This window comes from Ovis aries, chromosome 15, assembly GCF_016772045.2.
Source record: "Ovis aries strain OAR_USU_Benz2616 breed Rambouillet chromosome 15, ARS-UI_Ramb_v3.0, whole genome shotgun sequence".
NCBI classification, from domain to species: Eukaryota; Metazoa; Chordata; class Mammalia; order Artiodactyla; family Bovidae; genus Ovis; species Ovis aries.
Window position 1 is genome coordinate 41,542,709 of NC_056068.1, and position 26,017 is coordinate 41,568,725.

The following is a 26,017-nucleotide window of genomic DNA, read 5'->3' on the forward strand; positions in this document are numbered from 1 at the left end:
CAGAAGAACTGTATAAAAAAGGTCTTGCTGCTGCTAAGTCGCTTCAGTCGTGTCCGACTCTGTGCGACCCCATAGACAGCAGCCCCCCAGGCTCCCCCATCCCTGGGATTCTCTAGGCAAGAATACTGGAGTGGGTTGCCATTTCCTTCTCCAATGCATGAAAGTGAAAAGTCAAAGTGAAGTCGCTCAGTCGTGTCCGACTCTTAGCGACCCCATGGACTGCAACCTACCAGGCTCCTCTGTCCATGGGATTTTCCAGGCAAGAGTACTGGAGTGGGGTGCCATTGCCTTCTCCAAAAAGGTCTTAATGACTTGGATAACCACAATGGCATGATCACTCACCTAGAGCCAGACATCCTGGAGTGTGAAGTCAAGAGGGCATTAGGAAGCATTACAACCAACAACCTCCTCGTGGAGGTGATGGAATTCCAGATGAGCTATTTAAAATCCTAAAAGATGATGCTGTTAAAGTGCTGAACTCAATAGGTCAACAAATTTGGAAAACTCAGCAATGGCCATAATACTGGGAAAGGTCAGTTTTCATTCTAATCCCAAAGAAGGGCAATGCCGAATAATGCTCAAACTACCATATAATTGCACTTCACATACTTGCAAGGTAATGTTCAAAATGCTTCAAGCTAGGCTTCAGCAGTATGTGAACTGAGAACTTCCAGATGTACAAACTGGATTTAGATCCATGGGATCATAGAGAAAACAAGGGAATTCCAGAAAAATTACTTCTGCTTCACTGACTATGCTAAAGCCTTTGACTGTGGATCACAACAAACTGTAGAAAATTCTAAAAGAGATGGGAATACCAGACCACATTTTCTGTCTCCTGAGAAACCAGTACACAGCAAGAAGCAACAGTTAGAACCGGACATGGAACAACAGTCTGGTTCAAAATTGGGAAAGGAGTATGTCAAGTACATATGTTGTCATCCTGCTTATTTAACTTATATGCAGAGCACACCATGTGAAATGCAGGGCTGGATGAATCAAAAGCTGGCATCAAGACTGCTGGGAGAAATATCAGATATGCACATGATACCACTCTAATGGCAGAAAGGGAAGAGGAACTAAAGAGCCTCTTGATGAAGGTGAAAGAAGAGAGTGAAAAAACTGGCTTAAAACTCAACATTCAAAAAACTAAGATCACGGCATCTGGTCCCACCACTTCATGGCAAATAGAAGGGGAAAAAGTGGAAACAGTGACATATTTTCTTTTCCTGGGCTCCATAATCACTGTGGACTGTGACTGCAGCCATGAAATAAAACACACTTGCCCCTTGGAAGAAAAAGCTATGACAAATCTAAACAGCATATTAAAAAGCAGAGACATCACTTTCTCAACAAAAGTCCGTATAGTCAAAGCTATATTTTTCCCATAGTCATGTACAGTTGTGAGAGTTGGACCATAAAGAAGATTGAGCACCAAAGAATTGATGCTCTCGAACTGTGGTGCTGGAGAAGACTCTTGAGAGTCCCTTGGACTGCAAGGAGATCAAACCATTCGATCCTAAAGGAAATCAACAACCCTGAATATTCATTGGAAGGACTGGTGCTGAAGCTGAAGCTCCAATCCTTTGACCAACTGATCTGAAGAATTGACTGATTGGAAAAGATCCTGATGCTGGGAAAGACTGAGGGCAGAAGAAGGGGACGACAGAGGATGAAATGGTTGGATGGCATCACCGATTCAATGGACACGAGTTTGAGCAAGCTCCATGAGACAGTGAAGGACAGGGAAGCCTGATATGCTGCAGTTCCTGGGGTTGCACGATTTAGTGACTAAACAACATCTGATAGGGTTGTAAATAGTAAATGAGCTAATACTTTAGAAAGTGTGTAGATAGAATAGCCCCTGCCCACACTGTGTATTCAGTAAATGCTACCCATTACCACTATTGGTCAGAGTTTCACATTGCCTGTATATTTTATCTGTCTCAGCAACCAACATTCTATAATAATCTATTGACTAAGCAACTACAGAAAAATTTCTCCTTTCAAGCCCCTTACTGATCAGACTGCAGATTTTAGGACCAAGGTTAAATTTCAGACTTCACTTCAGTTGAATTTGTTATCAGCTGAATGTCTTGAATTATTTCATTCCATGAAAATGTAAACCAGATGTGTGAAGATTAAATTGGGAGCATATTTGTAAAAGGCCCTTCTGAAATAGAAAACTTATGAAAATGTGGGGAATTTTTCCAATATTGTTAAGAGCTAGACAATTCCTTCAATTACAATGTGATCTTTGCTCTTCAAGTAAAATTCCGCCCCTTCAGCAAAGTGATTCCCCCCTTGGTGGTTCAAAAGCTCAAATGAAACCAATTTAACAGGAATAATTTTAAAATAATAATGAAGACATATGGATAGTCTGCTGCTGCTAAGTCGCTTCAGTCGTGTCCGACTCTGTGCGACCCCACAGATGGCAGCCCACCAGGCTCCCCGTCCCTGGGATTTTCCAGGCAAGAGTACTGGAGTGGGGTTCCACTGCCTTCTCCAATGGACAGTCTATCATGAGGCAAAGTTCTGAAGTTGCTGAAATGACTGTAAAACATTAAGAACCAAATGTTGACATATATTATCAGTCTTAGGAAATCATCTAGTTCAGTCCTCCCAAAGATTCTGCTGAATAAGAGGCTAGACGTCTTTCAATGCCGAAGAAATTTATTCACATGTCCAAGAAGAGCAAAGTTAGGAAAAACAAAAGCTGCCCTTGGTTTTGACCACAAGTTAGGAATTTCCTATCATTGGCGCAGCGCCTGAAAACAAGATTCAACTTTCTTGACTTGGTTATTTCTATGGGGCCTTGAAAATCTAAAATATTGCAAACCATTGGACTCACTGTTTAATGCTACCCGTATGTCAACAAATTCCTTCCAAGAAGTGTGCATATTTCAAGATGCCAATTTGGAAAAACAGACTGCACGTCTCCACGACAGATCTCACACAAAATAGAATTGAATACACGGCTCGAAGCCTTTTGCTGTTTTGTTTTTAAAAACAGGGGAGGGGGATAGGAGAACTGAGCTTAAAACACCCGAAGTAGGAACGGGGGAGCCTGGTGGGCTGCCGTCTATGGGGTCGCAGAGTCGGACACGACTAAAGCGACTTAGCAGCAGCAGCTATCAAACAGTGTTCTAGAGCGCTGGGCATTCCTCGGGGAGAGAGCCACTAGCGGAGGGTGCAGAGACACAGCAAGCGGACTCTTTCCCATTGACACAGCTGAAACGCCGCCATCCCTACATATTCCTACATGTGGCTCCCGACCCGATCTGGGGTCACCAGGGAGCTCGGGAGAGTGCAGCGCCCCGGCGACATGTCGCTCAGCTCTCAGCTCGGCCCACTAGGGGCCCCCGACACGCCAGCTTCTGGGAGGGGCGGGGAAGAGAGAGGGCGTTTTCTGCCCAGATTCCAGTGGGAAAACAAGGAAAAGAGGAGGCAGTTGCGCAACCTGGGCTTGGGGTGCGGCTCCGGGAACAAAGAGCGCGTGAAAGGACCAGCAGCCGAGGCTCTGCAAATGCACTCAAATCAACACCGGGGCTGAGCCCTACTGCATAAAGGCACGCAGGTTTCTCGAAGCCAATCCAGCGCTACAGGATCACAAATGCTATCTCGCAGCACCCAGGACTCTGCATTGTAAACAAGCGCCCGGGCTGCTCGAACCCAGGGATATCTGAAAACTATCGCTTCTCGTCGGGTATTAGCTCAGCCTCAAGCGAACGCCCTAAACCAGAGCGATAGCGGCGGCTGCGGCTGGCCGGCTCCTCAACCGACCTTGGTCCTTTCCTTTGGTCCCGCCCCACTGCTCAGCGCGGATAGGTGGCGGGGAGCAATTCTGGCGCTGATTGGGCGGCGGCAAAGTCGCTCGTGGAGACTGTAAGTGGGGGTGCCCTAGTGTGCTAAATTTATCTTCAGACAAGCGACCGCGCCAGCCGCGAATCGGATGTCTATGGAGGTGGCATAGGCGATATCCCTGAGCTGAGAGCATCGCCCGGCCCCCCGAATCCTTCTTCCCTCTGTTTTGTTTTTCATTTTCTCCCTTCCTCCCTCCCCCCTCCCCCTTCCAGTCCGCGACGACTGGCTCTTGACCCCGTTCAGGCCTCGGTGAAGGTGAGGACCAGAGCCGCCGTGGCGGCTGAGTGGTGCGCTCTGAAATGGCCGCTGCCGTGAGCTTTGTAAAATGGCGGGCGCCGGCGCTGCTGGGGACCGCGGCGCTGCTCTGCAGCCCAGCCGCAGCAGAGACCATTCTCTTCATCGCCGATGGAGATGAGAAAGATAGTGTCGGGTTCTGAGACGGTTTCCTGTGGTTGTTAGCTAAGGCGACCGCCCGGGGACGCGAGAGGAGTTCCGTAGGCGAGGGTGGATTCCCACAGGAAGCCAGCCCCAGCTGTGGCTGGCAGCGCGCACCTGTGACAAGGAGGAGCCGAGGGATATAGCTGGCTGGGCAGCCCATCGAAGTGACCGTTTTAAAAAGCACTTAGGTACTCGATGGGGTGTCCGTGCCCACTTTCTGCCTCAGCTTTTTGAACAGTCTGCCCTCCTCCCCAGCCCTCCTGCCCCAAGGGTATTGTTCAGAGCAGGAACCACCCGAGGGAGGGGGTGAATGGATGGTGTTACCTGTCAGTTTAGCCAGAAGAAACAAAAGATGAGGGTTCCCCCCGCTCCTTTTCAGGGAGTCAAATAGAAACTTTACTCTTTAGGGAGTCCAGCCTCTTTGTCCTCGAAAGATTCAGGAGAGCACCTCTGAAAATGTGGAGATTAGGCCCTCGTTCCTGAAAACAAAGCGCACCACTCGTGTCCTTCCCTAGTAGCCAGGGAGAGAGATTGTAAACTTTTAGGACACCCATTGACTCCACGAAGTTATCTGCAACTAAGGCCCACTCGGGACTGTGGTAGAACAGTCTGCTCTTTAGCTGCCAATAATGAAGGTGTACGGCATTCTGCTGCCAGTTTGAGACCCTCGACTTTCTGGCAGTAATAACCCATGGTATAGATCATTCATTTCTCTGTGCACCGTCCAACTCCTGGTCCCAGATTTTTAGTGCTTGTGAAATTAAGAGTATTTGGGGACACACAAGCAATGACGAGGCACGTGGGCTCTGCAGTCGAACTTTCTGGGTATTGTTAATTCTTCACAGATGCCTTAACTTAGCAGGGGACTTAAGCTCCCATTTGTTCATCCTTAAAGGATTGTTAATAATAGCCCCTAACTCTCAAATTCGTTTTGAGGATTAAATGAGCTCATCTATAAGGGATTTAGCAGTTACTGGCACATAGTAAACAATGATCACTCAGTGAATGTTAGTAACCTTAAGGATCTTGGTTATTGAGAAGAGAGTGTTTATAACAAAAAGGCATAGTTCTTGTAACCTTTCCGTGTATAATTCCATTTTAGATTACTTAAAATGCTTAGTTTTAGAGACATTAAGTTGTGGCTATACTTGAAAAAGTTAGGTTTAGTTTCTGAGAATTTTATGTCTTTCTCTGAAGTCATGGAGAAGCATTTCAAAACAATGGAATTACCAAAGTATTAAATAAGATAAAATATTAGCACTTTTATTATGTTAGACATCTTCTATTTCAGTCTAAGATCTGCATTTCAGTGAAGAATCATTTGCACTGCCTGGCTCTAAAATAAATTGTAAAGATTGGTCATCTTAGAGGTTTGTAGTTAGTTCTATTTTTACAGTGTCTAATTTTAATTTTTCTCATTCTAGGCTTTTGGTTACTCCCCTTCTACCCTTTCCCTTAATTTTATTTTTTTGAAGAGTCTGCATTTCAAGCTTCCAAGGTGGAGAGTGATTGCAGAAGAGAGTGCTCCTCACTTCAGGTATCTTACCCTCTAGCTGTTAATGGGAAAACCCTTTTGATTCAGGATCTAATATAAGAATCCAAAGGTTACTCTGTAGCCAAATCATAGTTTAAATCAAAAGTAACTACATTTAGATAGACACTAAATTTGAATGCCTTACCTTATAAAGCTAGTATTCTTTAGAAGTCCTAAAATTTGCATTACCGTTCCATTTTATGATGCTTTTTAAAAAGTATTATATGAGGAATAAACCTATTAAAATGAGAGTTTATGTTTTCTTTAGGTCCTTGTTAAGCCTTCACCTAAAGAATAATAGGATGCTGAGTACTTAGTAAAATATATGTATTACTTTGAATGAGTCTAATTTGGGATAATATAAATATTTATGTAATTTTAAGTCCAAAGAAATAGTAGCTAATTTTTGGAATATAGTTTATTTTTCAGTGTTAACACACAATATTTAGATATAACAGAATTCTGTATCTTGCAAAACTTTGAGCTGTTTGTGTGTTTTTGAAGTAGCTTGGCAGAATAGTTATGAGCCCTGAAAGAAGCCTTAAGATGTGTAACAGTGTCAACAAAGAGTGTATCTAATGGCAGTAGGCATCAGAAAGCTCCAAGATACTGTATACAGTGAAAGGGTATACAGTGGGTGAATTATGGCCCTATGCTGCCTGTTTTTGAAAATAGAGATTTATTGGAACACAGCTGTGCCCTTCTAACGTATTGTCTATGGCTGCTGCCATTCTCCAACTACAGAGTTGAGTAGTTGCAGTAGAGACCATATGGCCCACCAAGTAAAAAATATTTATCATATGGTACTTTATGGGGAAAATTGGCCAACCCTGCCATGGGACCTCAAGATCGCTTCCTTAAAAATACGCTTTTCAGCTCTTTATTATTTCTTGGTCCAGTGGTTCCCAAACTATGTTTTATAGAGTATTAATGTTATCTAAGTCAATGAGCGTTGTGAGAAAAAGATAAATGCTAACAATAGCTTTTTCTTTATAATTTATTTTAAAATGTAAGTTTAAGACTACTAAACTCATTTCTATAGCTTTTATTTTTATGTGATAATCTACCTTTAAGAAAAGGTGTGCCATACCCGAGAGCACCAGGAAGTCGAATGAGAGATCACCTGATACACGAACGTGTGATGTTCCATCTGCGCATTGATGCATAGGCAGCATTTACAAATTAACTGATGTGTTGCTATATATCATCTCTTTGATGATTGCTCATTTTCTATGTATCCTGTCTTATAATGTCAACACATTTGTGATACTCAGTGTTTATGGTAAATTAACCATGTTTTGTACCACAAATTCATTGCCTATGGATCTGTTACTGAAACAAGGAAGTCTTAAACAAGAAGTAGAATCTTTTTGTTATCAAATTGTGTCTGAATCACATGATCAAAAGGTTGGAATATTACAAAGTGAAGATGAGCAGTTGCAGCCTTCAGTTTCTAAAAATTCAGAAGGTGAGCTTTCCAGGGTCAAATTTATGTCTAATTCCAACAAAATAACTACTTTTAGTAAGAAACCAAAAAGAAGAAAATATGATGAAAGTTATTTGTCTTTTGGATTTACTTACTTTGGAAATAGAGATGCACCTCATGCTCAGTGTGTATTATGTAAGAAAATTTTATCAAATAGCTCTTTGGCCCCTAGTAAGCTTCGAAGACATTTGGAAACTAAACATGCTGCATATAAAGACAAAGACATAAGTTTTTTCAAGCAACATCTTGATTCACCTGAAAATAATAAACCCCCAACACCTAAAATTGTCAATACAGATAATGAAAGTGCTACAGAAGCATCATACAATGTAAGTTACCATATAGCCCTGAGTGGAGAGGCTCATACTATTGGAGAATTGCTTATCAAGCCTTGTGCAAAAGATGTTGTGATGCGGATGTTTGACGAACAGTATAGTAAAAAAATAGATGCAGTACAACTATCAAACAGTACCGTTGCTCGTCGAATTAAGGATCTAGCTGCTGACATTGAAGAGGAACTTGTTTGTAGACTGAAAATTTGTGATGGGTTTTCACTGCAACTAGATGAATCAGCTGATGTTTCAGGACTTGCTGTGCTGCTTGTGTTTGTTCGTTACAGGTTTAATAAGTCTATTGAGGAAGACCTACTCTTATGTGAATCTTTGCAAAGTAATGCCACTGGTGAAGAAATTTTCAACTGCATCAACAGTTTTATGCAGAAACATGAAATTGAATGGGAAAAATGTGTTGATGTTTGTAGTGATGCTTCTAGGGCAATGGATGGGAAAATTGCTGAGGCTGTCACCTTGATAAAATATGTGGCTCCCGAAAGCACCAGTAGTCACTGCCTATTATATAGACATGCACTAGCAGTTAAAACAATGCCTGCGTCTCTGAAAAATGTGCTAGATCAGGCAGTACAAATCATCAATTACATTAAAGCTCGACCACATCAATCCAGACTACTAAAAATTTTATGTGAAGAAATGGGTGCCCAGCATACAGCACTTCTTCTAAATACAGAGGTAAGGTGGCTTTCCCGAGGTAAAGTTCTTGTGAGACTTTTTGAGCTTCGTCGTGAACTGTTGGTTTTCATGGATTCTGCTTTTCGACTGTCTGATTGTTTAACTAATTCATCTTGGCTGCTAAGACTTGCATATCTTGCAGATATTTTTACTAAATTAAATGAGGTTAATCTGTCAATGCAAGGAAAAAATGTGACAGTTTTTACAGTATTTGATAAAATGTCATCATTGTTAAGAAAATTGGAATTTTGGGCCTCATCTGTCGAAGAAGAAAACTTTGATTGTTTCCCTACACTCAGTGACTTTTTGACTGAAATTAATTCCACAGTTGATAAAGATATTTGCAGTGCCATTGTGCAGCACCTAAGGGGTTTGCGTTCTACTCTGTTAAAATATTTTCCTGTAACAAATGACAGTCATGCTTGGGTTCGAAATCCATTTACAGTAACTGTTAAACCAGCCTCGTTAGTGGCACGGGACTATGAGAGCCTGATTGATTTAACATCTGATTCTCAAGTGAAACAAAATTTCAGTGAACTTTCCCTAAATGATTTTTGGAGTAGCCTAATTCAGGAGTACCCAAGTGTTGCACGGCGTGCAGTTCGAGTACTTCTTCCTTTTGCTACAATGCACCTGTGTGAGACAGGCTTTTCATATTATGCTGCCACAAAAACAAAATACAGGAAAAGACTTGATGCTGCACCTCATATGCGGATCCGACTTAGCAACATTACACCTAATATTAAGCGAATATGTGATAAAAAGACACAAAAACATTGTTCTCATTAAAGTTGGAGGGTTATGCATGCCTCTGGATAGCCAAATATAAGATGAAAAATAAAAGATGATTTACTTCACTGATGGTATCTTGGGGTTTTAAATAAAATTATTCAAATTTTTTATACTTTTTAGATTTTAAGAAAGGTAAAGAATCACAAATTAAACACGCACTACTGTTGGTGATTCTTCTTCACATTGTAATTTCAAAGGGGTCCATGGTGATGGCTGTGGGAAATACTGACTCACAGGATAAAGTTACAGTTCCTTAGCATGACATTTCTTTTCAGGATCTCATCCCTGCCAGTCTTTCTAACCATGCCACCCTGTAGCTCTCCAGTCACAGGGACCTTCTTACCTAAACATATCACTGTTTCATGCTTTCAGGTGTCAAAAAACCATTCCTTCTCCTTCATTCCTGAAAAACTCCTATTTGCTTTTCAACCCATTGATTTAATTTATATTCGGTATTTGCATTCTCTTTATCTATTTTTTGTGTATGTCTCAGCTGTGAACCTCTTGGTATTCTCATAATTCCCAGTGTTACTGGACTGAGCTGTTATGTGGTCTTATCCAGCTCTGTGTCTCCATTATCTGGTAGAAGACCTTGCTAAAGTAGAGGCTAAATAAAGGAAAAAACATTGGTGAAAATGAACCAGTGAAAAAGGAATAGGATATGGTAGTTATATTTGTTTGTTCTTTTGTATTGATACTATTCTCTGTGGTCTTGTCTCAGTTATTCAGTTACCTAGAATTTAGTGTGGCCATTAGGCAGAAGTTACTGGAGAATGTCAGGGCTTTGATTCAAGCTGAATACTAGGGGAGGTGGAGGGAGTATGAAAAACATTTTCAGGTCAGCAACTCCGGGTTAAATATTTTTGTGTTACTCCTGTAGTAGTAGTTTGTGTTATTCCTGTAGTAGGCTACTAGATAGCTACAGATAGCCATTATTTATTTAATCTTAATTATTCAAACTTATCTCCCATTTTGAGGAAGAGGAGTTCCCTTTCAAGGTAGAACATGATACAGGATTTTAGTTCTCTGAACAGGGATTGAACCCAGGCCCACAGCAGTGAGAACTCAGAATCCTTGACCACTGGACTACCAGGAAATTCCCTAACTAGCCTTTCAACTGTGCTCAGTCTGAGCCTTCCTGAACCTATTATCTCATTTGTAAAATTTTAATTATGCCTTCTCTGAATAGTTAGTAAGATGAAATGAGTATGTATATAAATCTCCTAACAGCAGGTAGTCAGATAAGTGACTTAAATTAGTTCTTGCCATATTCAACCATGTCCCAGGCAAACTTCATTCCACACTGACTCTTCCGATCTAAGTTTTTATTCTCTGTGAAGACGCAACAGCACTCCAGGCTATAGGACCTGACCTAATCTGAGGCAGCAAGATTGAGTGTTTTTAGCCCAGATTCTTTTCTCCTTTGTCACATCATTAAGCACTTATTTACCTTTCAGTCACCCAGTTAGGTGATTTTATGTTATTAGTAATCTTTATGACAATCCTGTGGGATTAGGTAATTTTTTAATTTGCCTAGGGTCACACAATAAGTAGCAGAACTTAGTTTAAAATGGTCTTTTCTGGCAGTACTTTAGCCATCATTGCATTTCAAACATTTCTAAGAGCATCAGACAATGTCTTGGGATTATGGCTAAAAGCTCCCTACTAAAATGTACTCCTTTCTTTGAAATCCATTGTGTTTTCTTCTCTAAATTCATCCAGAATAGCCATCTACATCAAAGTATGACTGCTTGTTTTAATATAAAAATATGTAGCATAGGGATTAAATTGCTATTAAGTAAAATCTCTAAAATCAGTCTCTAAAAAGATTCATCCTAACTACTGACAGATGCAGTACTAATCTCAGAATTAAATGTACCCTATTTTAAGAAATACGTGCGATGCTTTCATGTGTCCATCTGCCTGGTTCCTCAAGTGGAAGAACCTGACTCCTTGTGTGATTTCTGAACCCAGGCCTCTGCTTTAGTTACCTGGCCAGGATGTCAGCCTCTTGAGATACAAGACCTCTCACTTTCTGATCCTTTATCCCTAACCGCTTCCTCTGAGAGTCTCCTTTTCTGCATTTAAGCCCAAGTCTATTGACTTGAGACCCTGCTAACTGCTACTAGATCTGTTTAATGCCAACACTACCCAACTTGGTTCTTGATGTCAACTGCTTACCTTCTCTATAACCTGTCAGGACTCATCTGTGGGTACTGTGTACAGCTAGTGAGAATAAACTTTTCTACATAAAGGTGGGTCTTGTACCTATTGAATGATAGGCAAGGCTTGTTCCAGACAGCAACTTCTGTATTCTAACCTACTGAAGTTCCATGACTAAATCCCAAAAGAGAAGCTTCTTTTCCTTTATGTTCAAACTCTGCCTGCTTCAGAATCAGCCTTCCTTAAATACAACCAAAGTAGGCAAAGTTAAGTCTTGGGCACTGAGATTCCCTTTCTTTTGTACCCCCAATGCCCTTTGCCCTTCTGCCAGTATTCTGTTAGGTTCTGGATGCTAGAAACTCTGGAACTAGAGAGAAGCCTGAAAAACCCCTTCACACAAAAGAGAAAACCATAGGAAGAAATGAATGGCATTCTCCTTAATATTGCAAGAGATATTTAGGGTCTAAATAACATGGCACCCTCAAATGACAGCTACCCTTCCTGCCTATGCACGAAACAGTGAAGTTCCCATAATGTGTCCAACCCAAGAGGGCTTTCCTAAGTTTTTTTTTTTTTTTTTTGCCAGTTCTTGAAATTAATTTAACTGGATCTACACTTTCCTTAAAATATCAACAGTTGTTTGTTGTATTAGACAAGGCTCTCAATTGTAATTTATAGGGAACCAAATCAAACTTACCAGGGACTTCCTTGGCAGTCCAGTGATTAAGACTCCATGCTTCCACTGCAGTGGGCGCAGGATTGATCCCTGGCTGGGGAACTAGATCCCACCTGGGGCTGTTCCATCTCCCCCCACACCCTCCACTGCTACTCAGCCCAAGAAAGGCCAGATCAACTTAAGAAAGTTTACTTACTGGTCAGTGTTTGTAGTAGTAGTCATCCTCAGGGATGACTGGATCTGTTTAAATGATATTATCAGGGATCTCCATGGCTTTTTTGTTTTGTTGTATTGAAGTATAGTTATAATAGTAAATGTACATTATCCTGGTTTTAAGTCACATGTTTCAAGCACAGCTGACCCTTGAACAACACAGGTTTAAACTGCTTGGGTCTGCTTATACCCAGATTTTTTTCAGTAGTAATATAGAGTATTTACACTATCCATGGTTAGTTAAATCTGTGACTAGAGAGGGCTGACTAAATTATATGCAGATTTTCAACTTTGTAAAGGGTTGGCACCCCTGACCCCATGTTCAAAGGTCAACTGTAATTGAAATTGCCTTGATTTCTTTTTTTTTTGTCTTTTTAAAAAATGTTATTAAAGTTTAGTTGATTTACAGTGTACTGTTGATTTCTGCTATACAGAAAAGTGATTCAGTTTTATATATATATCTTTTTCATATTCTTTTCCAGTATGATTTATCACAGAGTATTGAATATAGTTCCCTGTGCTATACAATAGGACCTTGTTGTTTGTTTATTCATCCTATACATAATAGTTTGTATCTGCTAATCCCAAACTCCCAGTCCTTCCCTCCCTACTGCCCTTCCACCTGCCCAGATTTCTTAATGAGGATCATTTCCTATGTCAGTCTTGCCGTAGTACCACGTGTTGTTGTTCAGTTGTTAAGTTGTGTTGGTCTCTTTTGCAGCAGACTCCGTGGACTGTAGCCCATCAGGCTCCTCTGTCCATGGGATTTCCCAGGCAAGAATACCGCAATAAGTTGCCATTTCCTTCACTAGGGGATCTTCCCAACCCACAGATTGAACCCTTGTCTCCTGAATTGGCAGGTGGATTCTTTGCCACTGAGCCACCTGCATACCACACATATACTATATATATATATACACAAACTATAATCTCTTGTATCTTAGAATTCCTTTGGATCATTCGTAGAGTTTAGAAAATTTCTAATCATACTGTAAGTGCTCAGTGAATTGAATTCCCTAACTTGAAAGGTACAAATATTAAGGTGAAATGTAATTCATACTATAACATGAAAATTAGCTTTAAAATCCTTGTCTCACTTAAATCAGGCAATAACTTTTTGTTTTGTTTTGTTTTACTCTATATAAGGTTTCTTTTTTTTGTAGGAAAATATACATTACACAAAATTTAAGCACTTTTAAGTATACAGTTCAGTGACATTAAGGACATTGACAGTGTTGTGCAACCATCACCATCATCCATCTCCAGAACTTTTTCATCTTCCCATACTGAAACTGTCTACATTAAATAGTAGTTCCCCACAATTCCCCTCCCCTAGTCCCTGGCACTTATCATTCTTACTTTTCTGTCTCTGTGAATTTGGCTAATCTTGGGACCTCATAGTGGAATCATACAGTATTTGTCCTTTTAAGTCTGTCTGATTTCATTCTGCTTATAATGTCTTCTAGGTTTGACTGTGTTGTAGCATGCGTCAAAATTTGCTCTTTTTAAGGCTGAGTAGTATTCCGTGTGTGTGTGTACATTTTCTTTATCCATTCATCCATCAATGCACATTTGGGTTATATCTGTCTTTGGCTACTATGAATAATACTACTGTGAACATGGGAGTGCAAATATCTTTTAACTCCCTAGAGCAGCATTCCTTTAATAAGCTCCCCTATTTCCTTAAAAGTGCAATTTTTTATTCTCAAAAATAAACTCACATACAACTCCTGAAAGAATCCATAGCTGTGTAAATCTGGATACCTCTGGAACTACATATGTTATTTACTTTAATTTTTTAAAGTTGGTATAACTGCACCATTAATTAGTGCGATGGAAAGAATTCTGAAGCAGCTGTCAAGAGACTTGTGTTCTGCAACTAATTAACTGCCTTAAGTTCATCTTCTCTTGGCTTTGGTTGCTTCACTTACAAAATGAAAGGGGTTGAACTAGAATGAGTTCTAAGGTTCTCGTCAAATAAGATAAAAATTTTAACCTAAATAAAGATTACAGTGATGAAAAGATGTGCTGAGGTATTTGAAATACAGGGTTTTTTCCCCTTGGAAGCCAAGCTTTTTTTTTTTTTTTTTAATTGAAGTGTAGTTGATTTACAGTGTTGTATCAATTTTTGCTGTACAGCAAAGTGACTCAGTTACACACACACACACACATATATATATACACATTCTTTTCCATTATGGTTTATCATGGGATATTGAATATAGTTCCCTGTGCTTGATAGTAGGACCTTGTTTAAGACAAGGTTTTTTCTTTCTGGCCTAACCACTTGGCTTGCAGGATCTTAGTTCCTTGACAGGGATCAAGCCTGTGCCCCCAGCGTTGGAAGCATCAAGTCCTAACCACTGGACCAGGAGGGAATTCCCATAAACCAAGCTTATTAAATGAATCTTAAACTATAATGCTTTTCAATAACCAAATGATGAAATTTATAAATTGCTCCATTGTGGGATACTTACTAAATGAAATGGTTTTTTTGGAAGGGGAAATTTAGAAAACATTGGAAAAACTAAAATATGTTTGGTTATGACTATGTGGGAATCTAATATAGTTTAAGGAATAATTTATGCATCAGGCAGGTTGTAGTGGAATTTATTGACTAATCCCCAGCATCTTTTTTTTTTTTCTCTCCCAGAATGTACTCTTTATTTTCTTTCAGGTATCTACTTTTCCCCTACATAATCCATATGCTTAAGTAAAAGCTGACCCCACTTCAGCTTTAGGTATGGACTTGTTTCAAAATAGTTTTTTTCACCCCAGCTCACAATAGGAAACAGATTTTACATTATAATCTAGTTGTGAGTATGTGTAAGCACCAAAGCGTCATAAAACAGTACTGATCCTTCATATGTACAATGTAGTTGCAAATATATTTAATTTTTTTCAATGATGAAGACTCAAAAGATTAATTTCTTGATCCATTCTTAGGTTGTAATCCATCATTTGAAAAATATCGGTGAATGTAGTGCCATTGCTCTTATAAAAATTGTTCAGGGAACCTGCCTCTAAGCCTATTGAGTCATACTATTACTCTGGCCACAGAAATTGGCCCAGGAATAGCTTGTGACCCAATACAAGCAAGTGAAAGGCAAGGGCAGTATTACAGGGGCTTTGACAAAAGATGCTTCCTCACTCTTAAGGAAGAGATAAATATCCTGTGTGCTTGGGAGGCCTGGAATTGCTGCAACTCTAGCTACCAGCATGAGGATAAAGATTTTATAAAATGCCGTTTCTCTTAATGGGATAACTTGGTAATAAATGAATTTTATGTATTAGTTTAGGCTGGCCTAGTAAAGAATGGTATATAATTCAAATTAGAAATTAAACTTGAAAAATCTTCAGTTTGCCTTTAATTTGCTGAAGATAGATGTGATGGGATTTTTTTTTTTTTAACTTTTTAAGGTTTAATAAGACATGTGTTTTGTAGGGGAAATGATCATCCAGAAATACCTAGAGAAGGCCACAGCCAAAAAAATGAGAAATCAGAACCCTGATGGAACCAAACTTGATCACTTTCCTGCCTTTAATTTTTTTGTTACCTAAGTCAGTAAAACTCTTTATTGTTTAAGACCCTTTACATTGGATTTTCCATTACTGTAGACAAAATCTTCTTAACTAATATAGTGGTCTAAAGGGAAAACAGTAGAAAGTCAGAATTTATTGATAAACTTAGCTGCAATGATTAGTTCCATCCCAAACTCAAGTAATCTGATCTCTGGTTATTATGCCATCTACCATAGTGCTACCACTCAAAACTCTGCCACTGGTAATATTTTATAGGTCAGAAACTAAATCAGCGTGTATATTGACATTATGAGATTTTATCAAATGCCATTTCTCTTAATGGGATAACTTGGTAATAAATGGATTTTATGTATTAGTTTAGGCTGGCCTAGTAATGAATCTGGTATATAATTCAAATTAGAAATTAAACTTGAAAAATCTTCAGTTTGCCTTTAATTTGCTGAAGATAGATGTGATGGGATTTTTTTTTTTAACTTTTTAAGGTTTAATAAGTCATGTGTTTTGTAGGGGAAATGATCATCCAGAAATAATTTTCTTTCAAAGTTGTCAAGTGCCCTATAAGGTTGTTTTAACTTCTCAGAAAAGTTATGTGTAAACAAAGCAAAATCTGTTATATGACAGTTCACAAGGCTTTCTTGACAAATACTTTTGAGCAAAATAAACCTTTCCTCAGATAAGCTGGGACTTCAGGTTTAAGGTGGTTATCTAATTGCCTACATTTGTCTGTTGTACAAAATGAAGTAAGTCAGAAAGAGAAAAACAAATGTCATATATTAATGCAAATATGTGGAATCTAGAAAAATGGTACAAATCAATCTAGTCCCAGAGCAGGAACAGAGATGTGAACATAGAGACCAGATGTGTGGACCCAGGGGAAAGGGATTGGGTGGGATGAATTGGGAGATAGGTTTGACGTGAATATACTACCATTTGTAAAACATCGCTAATGGGAACCTGTGGTATAGTCCAATGGGCTCAGCTCAGTGCTCTGTGATGCCCTAGATGGGTGAGTTGAGGGTGGGAGAGGGAGGTTCAGGAGGGAAGGGATATAAGTGTGTGTGTGTGTGTATATGTATATATATATATATATATATATATATATATATATATGGAGCTGAGTAACTTCATTGTACAGCAGAAACTGACAACATTGTGAAGCAGTTATGCCCCGATTAAAAATAAATAAATGCTTACATTTGACTCCTACCTTCCTAAAAGTCCATAGACATGCTGAAAGAAATATCAAATTTAGTCAGAATCCATAGAAACACTAAGAAACAAAAAGGAGTAAAGATGTCATTACTCTCAAAAGTATTTACATTCTAGTGGAAAAGACTAACTGTTAAGTGCTACTAGGTAAATAAAACAGGTTAATGAAGGAGAATATTAACTGAGTTAATCTGAGATGGTCTCTTTAAGAATGTGACATTTGAGCCAAAACCTTAGTGCTAAGAAGGAGCCAGTCAGATTAAAATTGGGGAAAGAATAATCCAGATCGAGAGAAGGCAAGTGCAAACACCCTGATACTGAAAGAGCTCAGTGTGTTTGAGGAATAGAAAGATTAACCATCTGGAATAAAGAGCACTGTTGTGGTAAAAATTTCTCAGAGGTAGGAAGAAACCAAATTATTTAGGGTGAAATGGCTGCGGTTCATGGGGTTGCAAAGAGTCGGACACGACTGAGCGACTGAACTGAAGGTAAAGTGTTAGTTGCTCAATCATGTAGTCTCTGCAACCCCACGGACTAGCCCTCCAGTCTTTATACATGGGATTTCCCAGGCAAGAATACTGGAGTCGGTTGCCGTTCCCTTTTCCAGGGGATCTTCCTGACCCTGGGATTGAACCCAGGTCTCCTAGATTGCTGGTGGGGTCTTTACTGTCTGAGCCACCAGGGAAGCCCCATTTAGGGTTTCAAAGGCCAGTGTAAGGAGTTTGGAGTTTGTTTCAAATACAATGGGAAGGCCTTGTGGTTCTCAAAGGGGAGAAGGGCATAGGGGTTAGGTTACTATCTCCAAGGGGTATTTGTAAATGTGTGAGGGCATTGAGGGCTATAACTGCAGTATATAGTAAAACATGAGAAATGAATAGTATTTGAAACAAAGCCCTGAAGATCAAGAAACAAAGTCTGTTATGAAAATTATTGAAGAATTGTTTGGTGTGTGTATGGAGCATTTATCTAGTACTTAGTCAAATACTGAAACACAGCTATGCCTCGGCTTTGTATTACATCACTGCCAGGACAAAGTTGATAAACACATTTCCAAGTCACAAAATACTAAAAACACACTACTCAAAACGATTAAGATGAAATCTTTATGTTTTCATTTCCAATTGTATAAAAAAAATGAATGTAAGCTCCATGGGGGCAGAGACCTTGTTTTTCTTATCCGCCTCTATTTTCAGAGCCTCAAATATGTCTGACACCTAGTAGTTATATAAGTGTTAAATGTCAACATGGTAGAGATGGGGAAAGTCTAGGTTTGAATCTCCATTCTGACACTTTAAAGTTGTAGAACCTTGGACTAGTCACTTAAATTCTCTTGACCCTCAGTTTCTTCTTCTGTAAAAGAGGAATAATATTTTAGTCTCCGTTTTTCCAGTATGTTTTTTACAAACACCACCAAGCAGCTTTCCAGTTTCAGCAGCCACTGTCTGAGGTGTCCTACAATTTAATTCAGTTCTGACACTGTTTACCTGGAGATAGTATCAGATCCCACTAAAGTCTCAGTCCAGCAAGACTCCCCACCAACCCTCTTCAGGCACCAGTAGCAAGTACAGGTTAAATCGGATGTCCCCATCACCCCCTCTTAGTTTGCTAGAGTGGCTGACAGAACTCAGAGAAACATCTACTTATATTTACTGGTTTGTTATAAAAGACTCTAACTCAGAAATAGGGTAAAGTATGTAGGAAGGAGGGAAAGAGTGTGGAGTTTCCAAGTTCTCTGTTCTCACCAACACAGAACAACTCTTGTTCAAGAGTTTCTACAGAGCTTAATCTGTAGCCTCCCCTACTTTCCCCTTCCCACAGGTTAGTGCCCCATCCTGAGGTTATCTAAGGACCCCACCCTGGGTCACTTCATTCGCATAAACTTTAGTGCTCAAAAGAGACTTCTACTGAAGGACAAAAGGCTCTCCTATCAGAAAACTCCAAGAGTTTTCTTTAGATGGCTCTGTGCCAGAAACCCAGGACTAAGACCACATATATTATTATATCACACTGTTACTTACAGCTCTGCTCTGAGAGTCAAATAAGATATGTATGTAAAGTTACTATAAAATTCTATAGCATTACTTAAAAACCATTATTGTAATACCAACAATGCTATAATAAAACATTGTCTGGTAGAGATCCCTAGTTACATACACATGCACACATATATATAAAATAGATGCTTTTTACTCATTTTTAATTATATTTCTGTGAGGTATGCCATCAGTATTAGTTATCCATTGAGTAATACAGTAATTTATTGACCTTAAAAAACCTTTGTTTCCTCACAGTTTCTGTAGATCAGGAATCCAGGTGCAGTTTTAGGTTCAGACTGCTTCAGGGTCTCCCACAGCTGCAAAGAAGATAGTTAGCCAGGGCTACAGTCATTTCAAGGCTCCACTGGGGAAGGATCCACTCCACAGCTCATTCCTGTTGGTTGGATTCAGTTTTCAACAGGCTGCTGGACTGAGTGGGAGGCTACCCTCAACACCATGGCACATGGACCTCTCTGTGGCTGCTTACAACATGCCAGCTGGCATCATCAAAGTGAGCAAGTGAGAGATTGCCAGTAGCACAGCAGTCACAGACTTTTATAACCTAATTTTGGAAGTGTTATTCCACCACTTTTCTTGTATTCATTAAAACAAGTTACTAAAAAAAAAAAAGTTACTAGTGAACCAGGATACAGGCTTTCATGAGCTACCAAATCTGCTATTATCTTGATCTTGTACCTTCCAGCCTCCAGAAGAATTGTGAGATACAAATTTCTGTTGATTACTAAAAAAAAAGAAAGTTACTAGATTCAGCCGACATTCAAAAAGAGAGAGCATTACACAAAGGCATGAATACCAGGAGGCAGAGATCACCTTGAGCCATTTTAGAAGGCTACCTTCTGCAGGCTCAGAGTGTTCAAGTTCCATTCCAAATCACATCTGCCTGACTACAAACCCCATAGTGTTTTCATCTACTATTCTATCTACAGTTTTGAGTCTTGAAGCATGAGCCTGAGTTTTCAAGGTAACTAAGGCAGAGTTGTTTAAAAAGAGAAAAGCATGACCTAAGATTTAATAAGCAGAGTTGGAATTTGGGGGATTCCCCAAAAGTCAGAGTTTAGAAGGAGTCACAATGGCAGAGGTAGAGTCAGACTTCAGTCTCAGAGCCAAACGATAAAAGGAGTTGAGGGGTGGTGTGGGGGAGTTGTAGAGCAATGTCCTAGAGCAACCATAACGGGTAACTGGGGAACGGAATTTGAAACCTTCAGTTGGGTTGGCTTCTCAGTTCACTTTCAAAGCTAAGGTTATCTTGAAATAGTATTTTCCCCTAGACTGTCACAGTGACTCCAGAAACTTCGGGCAGATAAATCAGACAGTGTACCTCAGGTGGCTACATCCAGGGAAGGAAACCTCATTTCACATCCACAGTATCAGTCACTGATAGGCACTGTCCAAGACTGCATTTTATCCCTTCCTCACAATCATCAGAGCAAACTGTGATAAACAGAAACAACCTCGGGCACAGAGAACAAGAAATACGAAGATGAGAACAAAATCAAGAACCATCAAATACCCAAGGAATACCAATAACCATGAAGGGTGATACCAGTCAACCAACAAAAGAACTAACACTCAAGCAGGTAGTTATTAGAATAAACTAAGGAGGATCTCGGAAACAATAATTACTGTTTACTTAGTGCATACTGGGTGTGATATCAGGCATTGTTCTCACTTTTTTTTAAAGTTAGTACTTATATTGAATATCCCCAGAGGACTATGAGAGAAATGGCATCTAACTTAGATGAAAAACAAGTAGTTAAAGATGATTTTTAAAAAATTAAAAGATGGTCTAAATAGTAAATTGGCACTGATGGAGAGCCAAACTGAAATAATAAGCTGAAGAGTCATTCCAAAAGAACAAAGATATGAAGGAACAGTGATTTAAGAAACCTGCAAGATGAGTACTGAGATTTCAGTATTTCTCTCATAGTTCCAAAGAAGAGAGAACAGAATTGTAAGGCAGCAATAACTGAAAAAATGAGAAAAATTCCTGTATGATTTGTGTAGTTTAAGAGAAATGTTTAATGCCATTCCTATTTTTAAAAATCAAACATTATGTAAGTGTATCTTATTTTTATTTTCCCGGTTGCATCTGAAATTTTACCACTTTTTATTGTATGTCCTTCCCCACCCCAGCCCCACCCTGAATCTCACAGCTTGTGGGATCTTAATTCCCAATGTTAGTCTCTCAGTCCTGTCTGACTCTTTGCCATCCCAGTAGCCCACCAGGCTCCTCTGTCCATGGAATTCTCCAGGCAAGAATACTGGAATGGGTTGCCATTTCCTTCTCTAGGGGATCTTCCCAACCCAGGGATGGAATCCAGGTTTCCCACATTGCAGGTAGATTCTTTGCCAGCTGAGACACCAGGGAAACCCCTATTAAATGTATTTCAAAATCATATACTGTATGTTTTCATGATGATTATGCTTTATTTAGCCTTCTGTTTTGAAACAGATTTAGGTTTACTGAAATGCTGCAAAAATGGTACAAATGCCCTTCACCTAGATTCCCATCTAGGTTAACATATTGTACATTATACAATTATAAAAATTAATAAATTAACATTAGTACAATGCCATTAAACAACAAATTATACTTTATATAATCTAGGAGGAAAAATAAGTCACTGATGATTATTATATATAGATACGTACAAAACAAAGGAAAAGGTTGCTACTACATTCTTATCTCTATAACATCTCCAGGTTCTGTTTACAGTATTATTCTATTATCATCTATTCCATACTCATTTTGCCAGCATCCGTAGCCGGTTGACCAGGTAGGTGGTGCTAGTGGTAAAGAATCTGCCCACCAGTGCAGGTGATGCAAGAGACAAGGCTTCAATCCTTTGGTTGGAAAGATCCCCTGGAAAAGAAAATGGCAACCCACTCCAGTATTCTTGCCTGGAAAATCCCATGGACAGAGGAGCCTGGCAGGCTACAGCCCATGGGGTCACAAAGAGTTGGACATAACTGAGTGACTGGGCACATACACACACATAGCTGGTGGAACTTTTCTTATGATGTGGCGATCTTCATCCCTGAGGAATGAGTCCTTGGTGGTTCTATTAATATTTGAATTGGATTGCTGTAGTCTCCTATTGACTTTTACCACTGTATATGGGCTTCCCCAGTGGCTCAGCAGTAAAGAATCTACCTCAAATGCAGGAGACACAGGTCCAGTCCCTGGGTCGGGAAGATCCCCTGGAGAAGGAAATGGCAACTCACTCCTGTGTTCTTGCCTGGGAAATCCTATGGACAGAGAAGCCTAGCAGGCTACAGTCCATGGGGGTCGCAAAGAGTCAGACATGACTTAGTGACCAACAACATGCCAGTACTAGTAAGTGACCTGGCTTTGAGACCTTATCCTTGCTTCCGTTATGTTGTAGCAGTCAGATTTCCCCTTGATAAAAAGGATAAATCATCTCAACAAAGCTGTAAACTCTCCTCCCCTCCTTTTATTCCAGTGTCAAGAAGAGTCCAAAATAATTAACAAGGCATATAAACTTTCAATTAATTGGAACCATTATTGGATTTTTAGGGGAGAATATTCTTTCCTTGAACCTTTAAATAGGCAGAGCCCAAAGTCACAGGACTAGAAATTCACAAGACATTTTGTGAGTGGATCCGTAAGGACTAATAGAGTTGTCTGTCTCATTCCCCAGCTTGCAAATCATTGACAAAGGAGAAATTGCACTGTGTTTTGGTTGCTAGTTCACAACACACAATGCTGTGGGACAAGTGTTGGCAGTTTTTTTCCTGTAAAAGGCCAGATAGTAAATAATCCAGGCTTTAGCCTTAAGCACCACGTACGGGATCTGTCATATTCTTTGGTTTTGCTTACAACCCTTCAAAAGTTAAAAAAAAAAAAAAAGTCATTCTTAAAGGCTGTACAAAAACAGGATGTGGGCCAGGTTTGACCCTTAGACTATTAATATAATTTGCTAATCCTTGCTGTAGGACACTCCAGTGTTCTTGCCTGGAGAATCCCAGGGACGGGGGAGCCTGATGGGCTGCCGTCTATGGGGTCGCACAGAGTCGGACACGACTGAAGCGACTTAGCAGCAGCAGCTGTAGAACAACAATCAAATTTTGCAAAGTATCCCACTCCCTGCTGGTGCTAGAACTGAGTCTTCCAAAGACCTTTGAAGAGTTGTAAAGGCCTGCTGCTTCTGGATGATGGGGATATACAGTAAAATCAGTGAGTCCTGTGTGCATAGTATTCTGGGTCACCATTAACAGATTAACAGCATTGTTCGATAATCCCTTAAAGGTCAAGGTAGTTCTCTCCTCCCCTCAACCCTTGTGCACAGTTTTACGCTAGCAAATAGCTATATACCCCTTTGGGGGAAAGACTGAGAAAAAGATTTATACATCATACTTTGGATGGTATACTGATAACAAGGTCCTTTCTCAGAGGTGCCTGTCACACTGTGTATTCAAGCCTCCAGGTCTGTGAATTTCCCAGGACTAGGAAATGGGTAAGGGCTATTACTCTTATGGTATCTCTAGTCAGACCTCTGTCTTCCCAGCCTAGAATTCTTTGACTGCACAAACATTTAAGTCTTTAGGGATCTCCTCGTGTATTTTGGTACTGGAAATTCTATGATCAGTTAAGCACCACCGAAGATTTCTGTAGGCCAATGCTTTCAGTTATTCCTCTGTTACTACTTTGTATATTTATGGCGGTTATGTTCTGCTCTCTGACCTCTGCCACCTCAGGATCTCTCACCTTCACTGAAATTCAAAAACCCATTTCAGTGGCATTTCCATGACAGTACATGCAGCCCTTATTCCCAGGGGACAGCCATTACAGTTACATTCAGGGAGCCTAGTGCTGTTGTCACCAAAGTATTTCTTCATTCTTGCGTGAAGAGAGAGTGTGCTCTAAGCTCATTTGATCTAATACAAATAACAACTCTCTTCAATGTTGCTTTCTTCACAAAACTTTGAAGCTTGTCTTCAACATTGAATCAAGAAATTTATGGCAACCCAACTTTATTTAGTTTCAGTCACCATTCTAGTTTTTAATTAACCAACTGAGCATAACCAGAACCACTCCTAGATACCCAAACTAGTACTTTGACTCCAAAATCTCTGGTAATTGTTCTCAGATCAATAAATTCTTCTTTCCTTGGTCTTGAATCTTCATAATCTGTTCCTACACATACTTCCCACCTTTTTACTAATGCAGTTTAGCAAATCTTGCCATTGTTCTTGCATGTAATCCTTCTCTTCCTAGATTTACTTTGTAATTGATCCCCTAGAGCACACTAGGGTCTGACTCTGTTTATAAGTTTGTAGTTAGTGAGAGGTTACTGAGTAGAAAAGGGGGGAATTGAGAATTTACATCACTGTGCAAGATGAGGTCTATATTATCTATTACTGTATAACAAATTTCCCCAAATTTTGCAATTAAAAATTATAAGCATTTCACACAGTTTCTATAGGTCAGGAATCTGGAAATGGCATAGCTGGGGGGTTCTATCTCAAGTTGTCTCATGAGGTTAGTGTCAAGATGTCAGATGAGGCTCCAGTATTCTGAAAGATCTGCTTCCAAAATGACTTACTTGCTTACCTGGCAAGTTAATGCTGGTTGTTGACAGAACTCAGTTCCTCACCATGTGGACTTCTCTGTAATTCTGCTTGAGTGTCCTCACAGCATAGCATCTAGGTTTCTCAGATCTAAGAGGGAACAAAGTGGAAAATGTAAAATCTCTTATGACCTAGCCTCAGAAGTCACACACCATCAATTCTACAATATCCTATTAATAGTAGGAGACTGATTACGATAAGGTCTCTGTAGTGTTTCCAAGAAAGGTAAGACCAGCCTCATCAGGGCAAGAAGGGAGCTGCTTCTGCAGGCAAGGAAACACTCCAGAGTTTGGCAACATACAGTACCATTTTTGGAATACCGCACTTTTCTAGTCAGTACCCTAACTCTGTCAGTACCCTCACAGAGATCGAATGAAGCTGTTAATCCTACCTCTGTTGTAATTCAGCATTTTACTGAAAAAGATTCTGCTTTTAATGGTGTGTTAGACCTGTGGCTATAAGAGATAAGGAATGTTTTTAGGACAGTCAAAGAAAAACCCTGGTTTTTTAAACATATCTTGAGCTAAAAATTGAAATCTAGAGCCTATAATTTTCTTTAACTTTTCTACCACAGATAGGAGCAGCTGACACTATCCCTGCCCTTGTATTCCTTGAACCTTCCATAATGGTCTAATACAACAGCCAGCTGGTCCACCAAAGACTTGCCTTTAGTAGGTACTTCATTCCAGATGACCCAAGATGGTAACTTTCTTAAAGCAAAAATGTAGTATGTTTTCTCACGTAACTGAAAAGTCTTTGGATAGACCTGAATCCAGGTACTCAAGTCTCATCAATAAGACTCCATCCCTTGCCATCTCCTGGTTCCACCTTTCTCTGTTGTCCTTATTCCCAGAGAAACTCTCCATGCTATGGCAGAAATGGTCTCTGACTTAACATTTTAGTAACTTAGCAATCCATAGATGATAATTTTTTATTGTGGCCACTCCATGCTGCATGTGGGATCTTAATTCCTCGACCAGAGATTGAATCCATACCCTCTTCAGTGGAAGCATGAAGTTTTAGCCACTGGACCTCCAGGGAAGTCCCCACAGATGGTGATTTAAGTAACTATTTCTCCATTAAATATAATGGATTAACAATGTTCACTAATAGTAACCAGATCTTCACTGCCTTCAGATACATCAGGTCAGATAATAATTCTCATATTCCCATTTCCTGGAAATTCAGTTGTTACAACTTTCCTTAGTGTTCATCAAACAGTGTTCAGTTGCATAATATAGAATCCAGCCTAGTATAGGCAAAATGAGATTTAAACAAGAAATCAAGTACTTACAAAACCGCTGAAAGGACTAGAGGGGCGAGCTCTAGAGCCAACTCCTTGGAACAACCTCCAGCTCTCACAACCACTTTATTTCTGCCATGATTAGAAATGTTCCCGCTAACATTGCTGTGGCCAACCGTTGC

The 26,017-nt window shown here is 39.8% G+C and overlaps 1 protein-coding gene across 6 annotated transcripts; it reads left to right on the top strand.

The window, feature by feature from the left end:
• The first annotated feature begins 3,422 nt into the window (after positions 1–3,422).
• ZBED5 (zinc finger BED-type containing 5) lies at positions 3,423–9,204 on the top strand. Of its 6 annotated transcripts, none has more exons than XM_060399902.1 (3): positions 3,423–3,885; positions 5,727–5,839; positions 6,879–9,204. In XM_060399902.1, the coding sequence occupies exon 3, from the start codon at positions 7,052–7,054 to the stop codon at positions 9,134–9,136; it is 2,085 nt and encodes a 694-aa protein (XP_060255885.1). In that variant the 5' UTR covers positions 3,423–3,885; positions 5,727–5,839; positions 6,879–7,051; the 3' UTR covers positions 9,137–9,204. The 6 variants fall into 6 exon arrangements, with proteins under 6 accessions (XP_060255885.1, XP_042088993.1, XP_060255886.1 ...); XM_042233059.1 differs by having other exon boundaries at positions 6,911–9,204; XM_060399903.1 differs by having other exon boundaries at positions 6,916–9,204.
• The last annotated feature ends 16,813 nt before the right edge of the window (positions 9,205–26,017 follow it).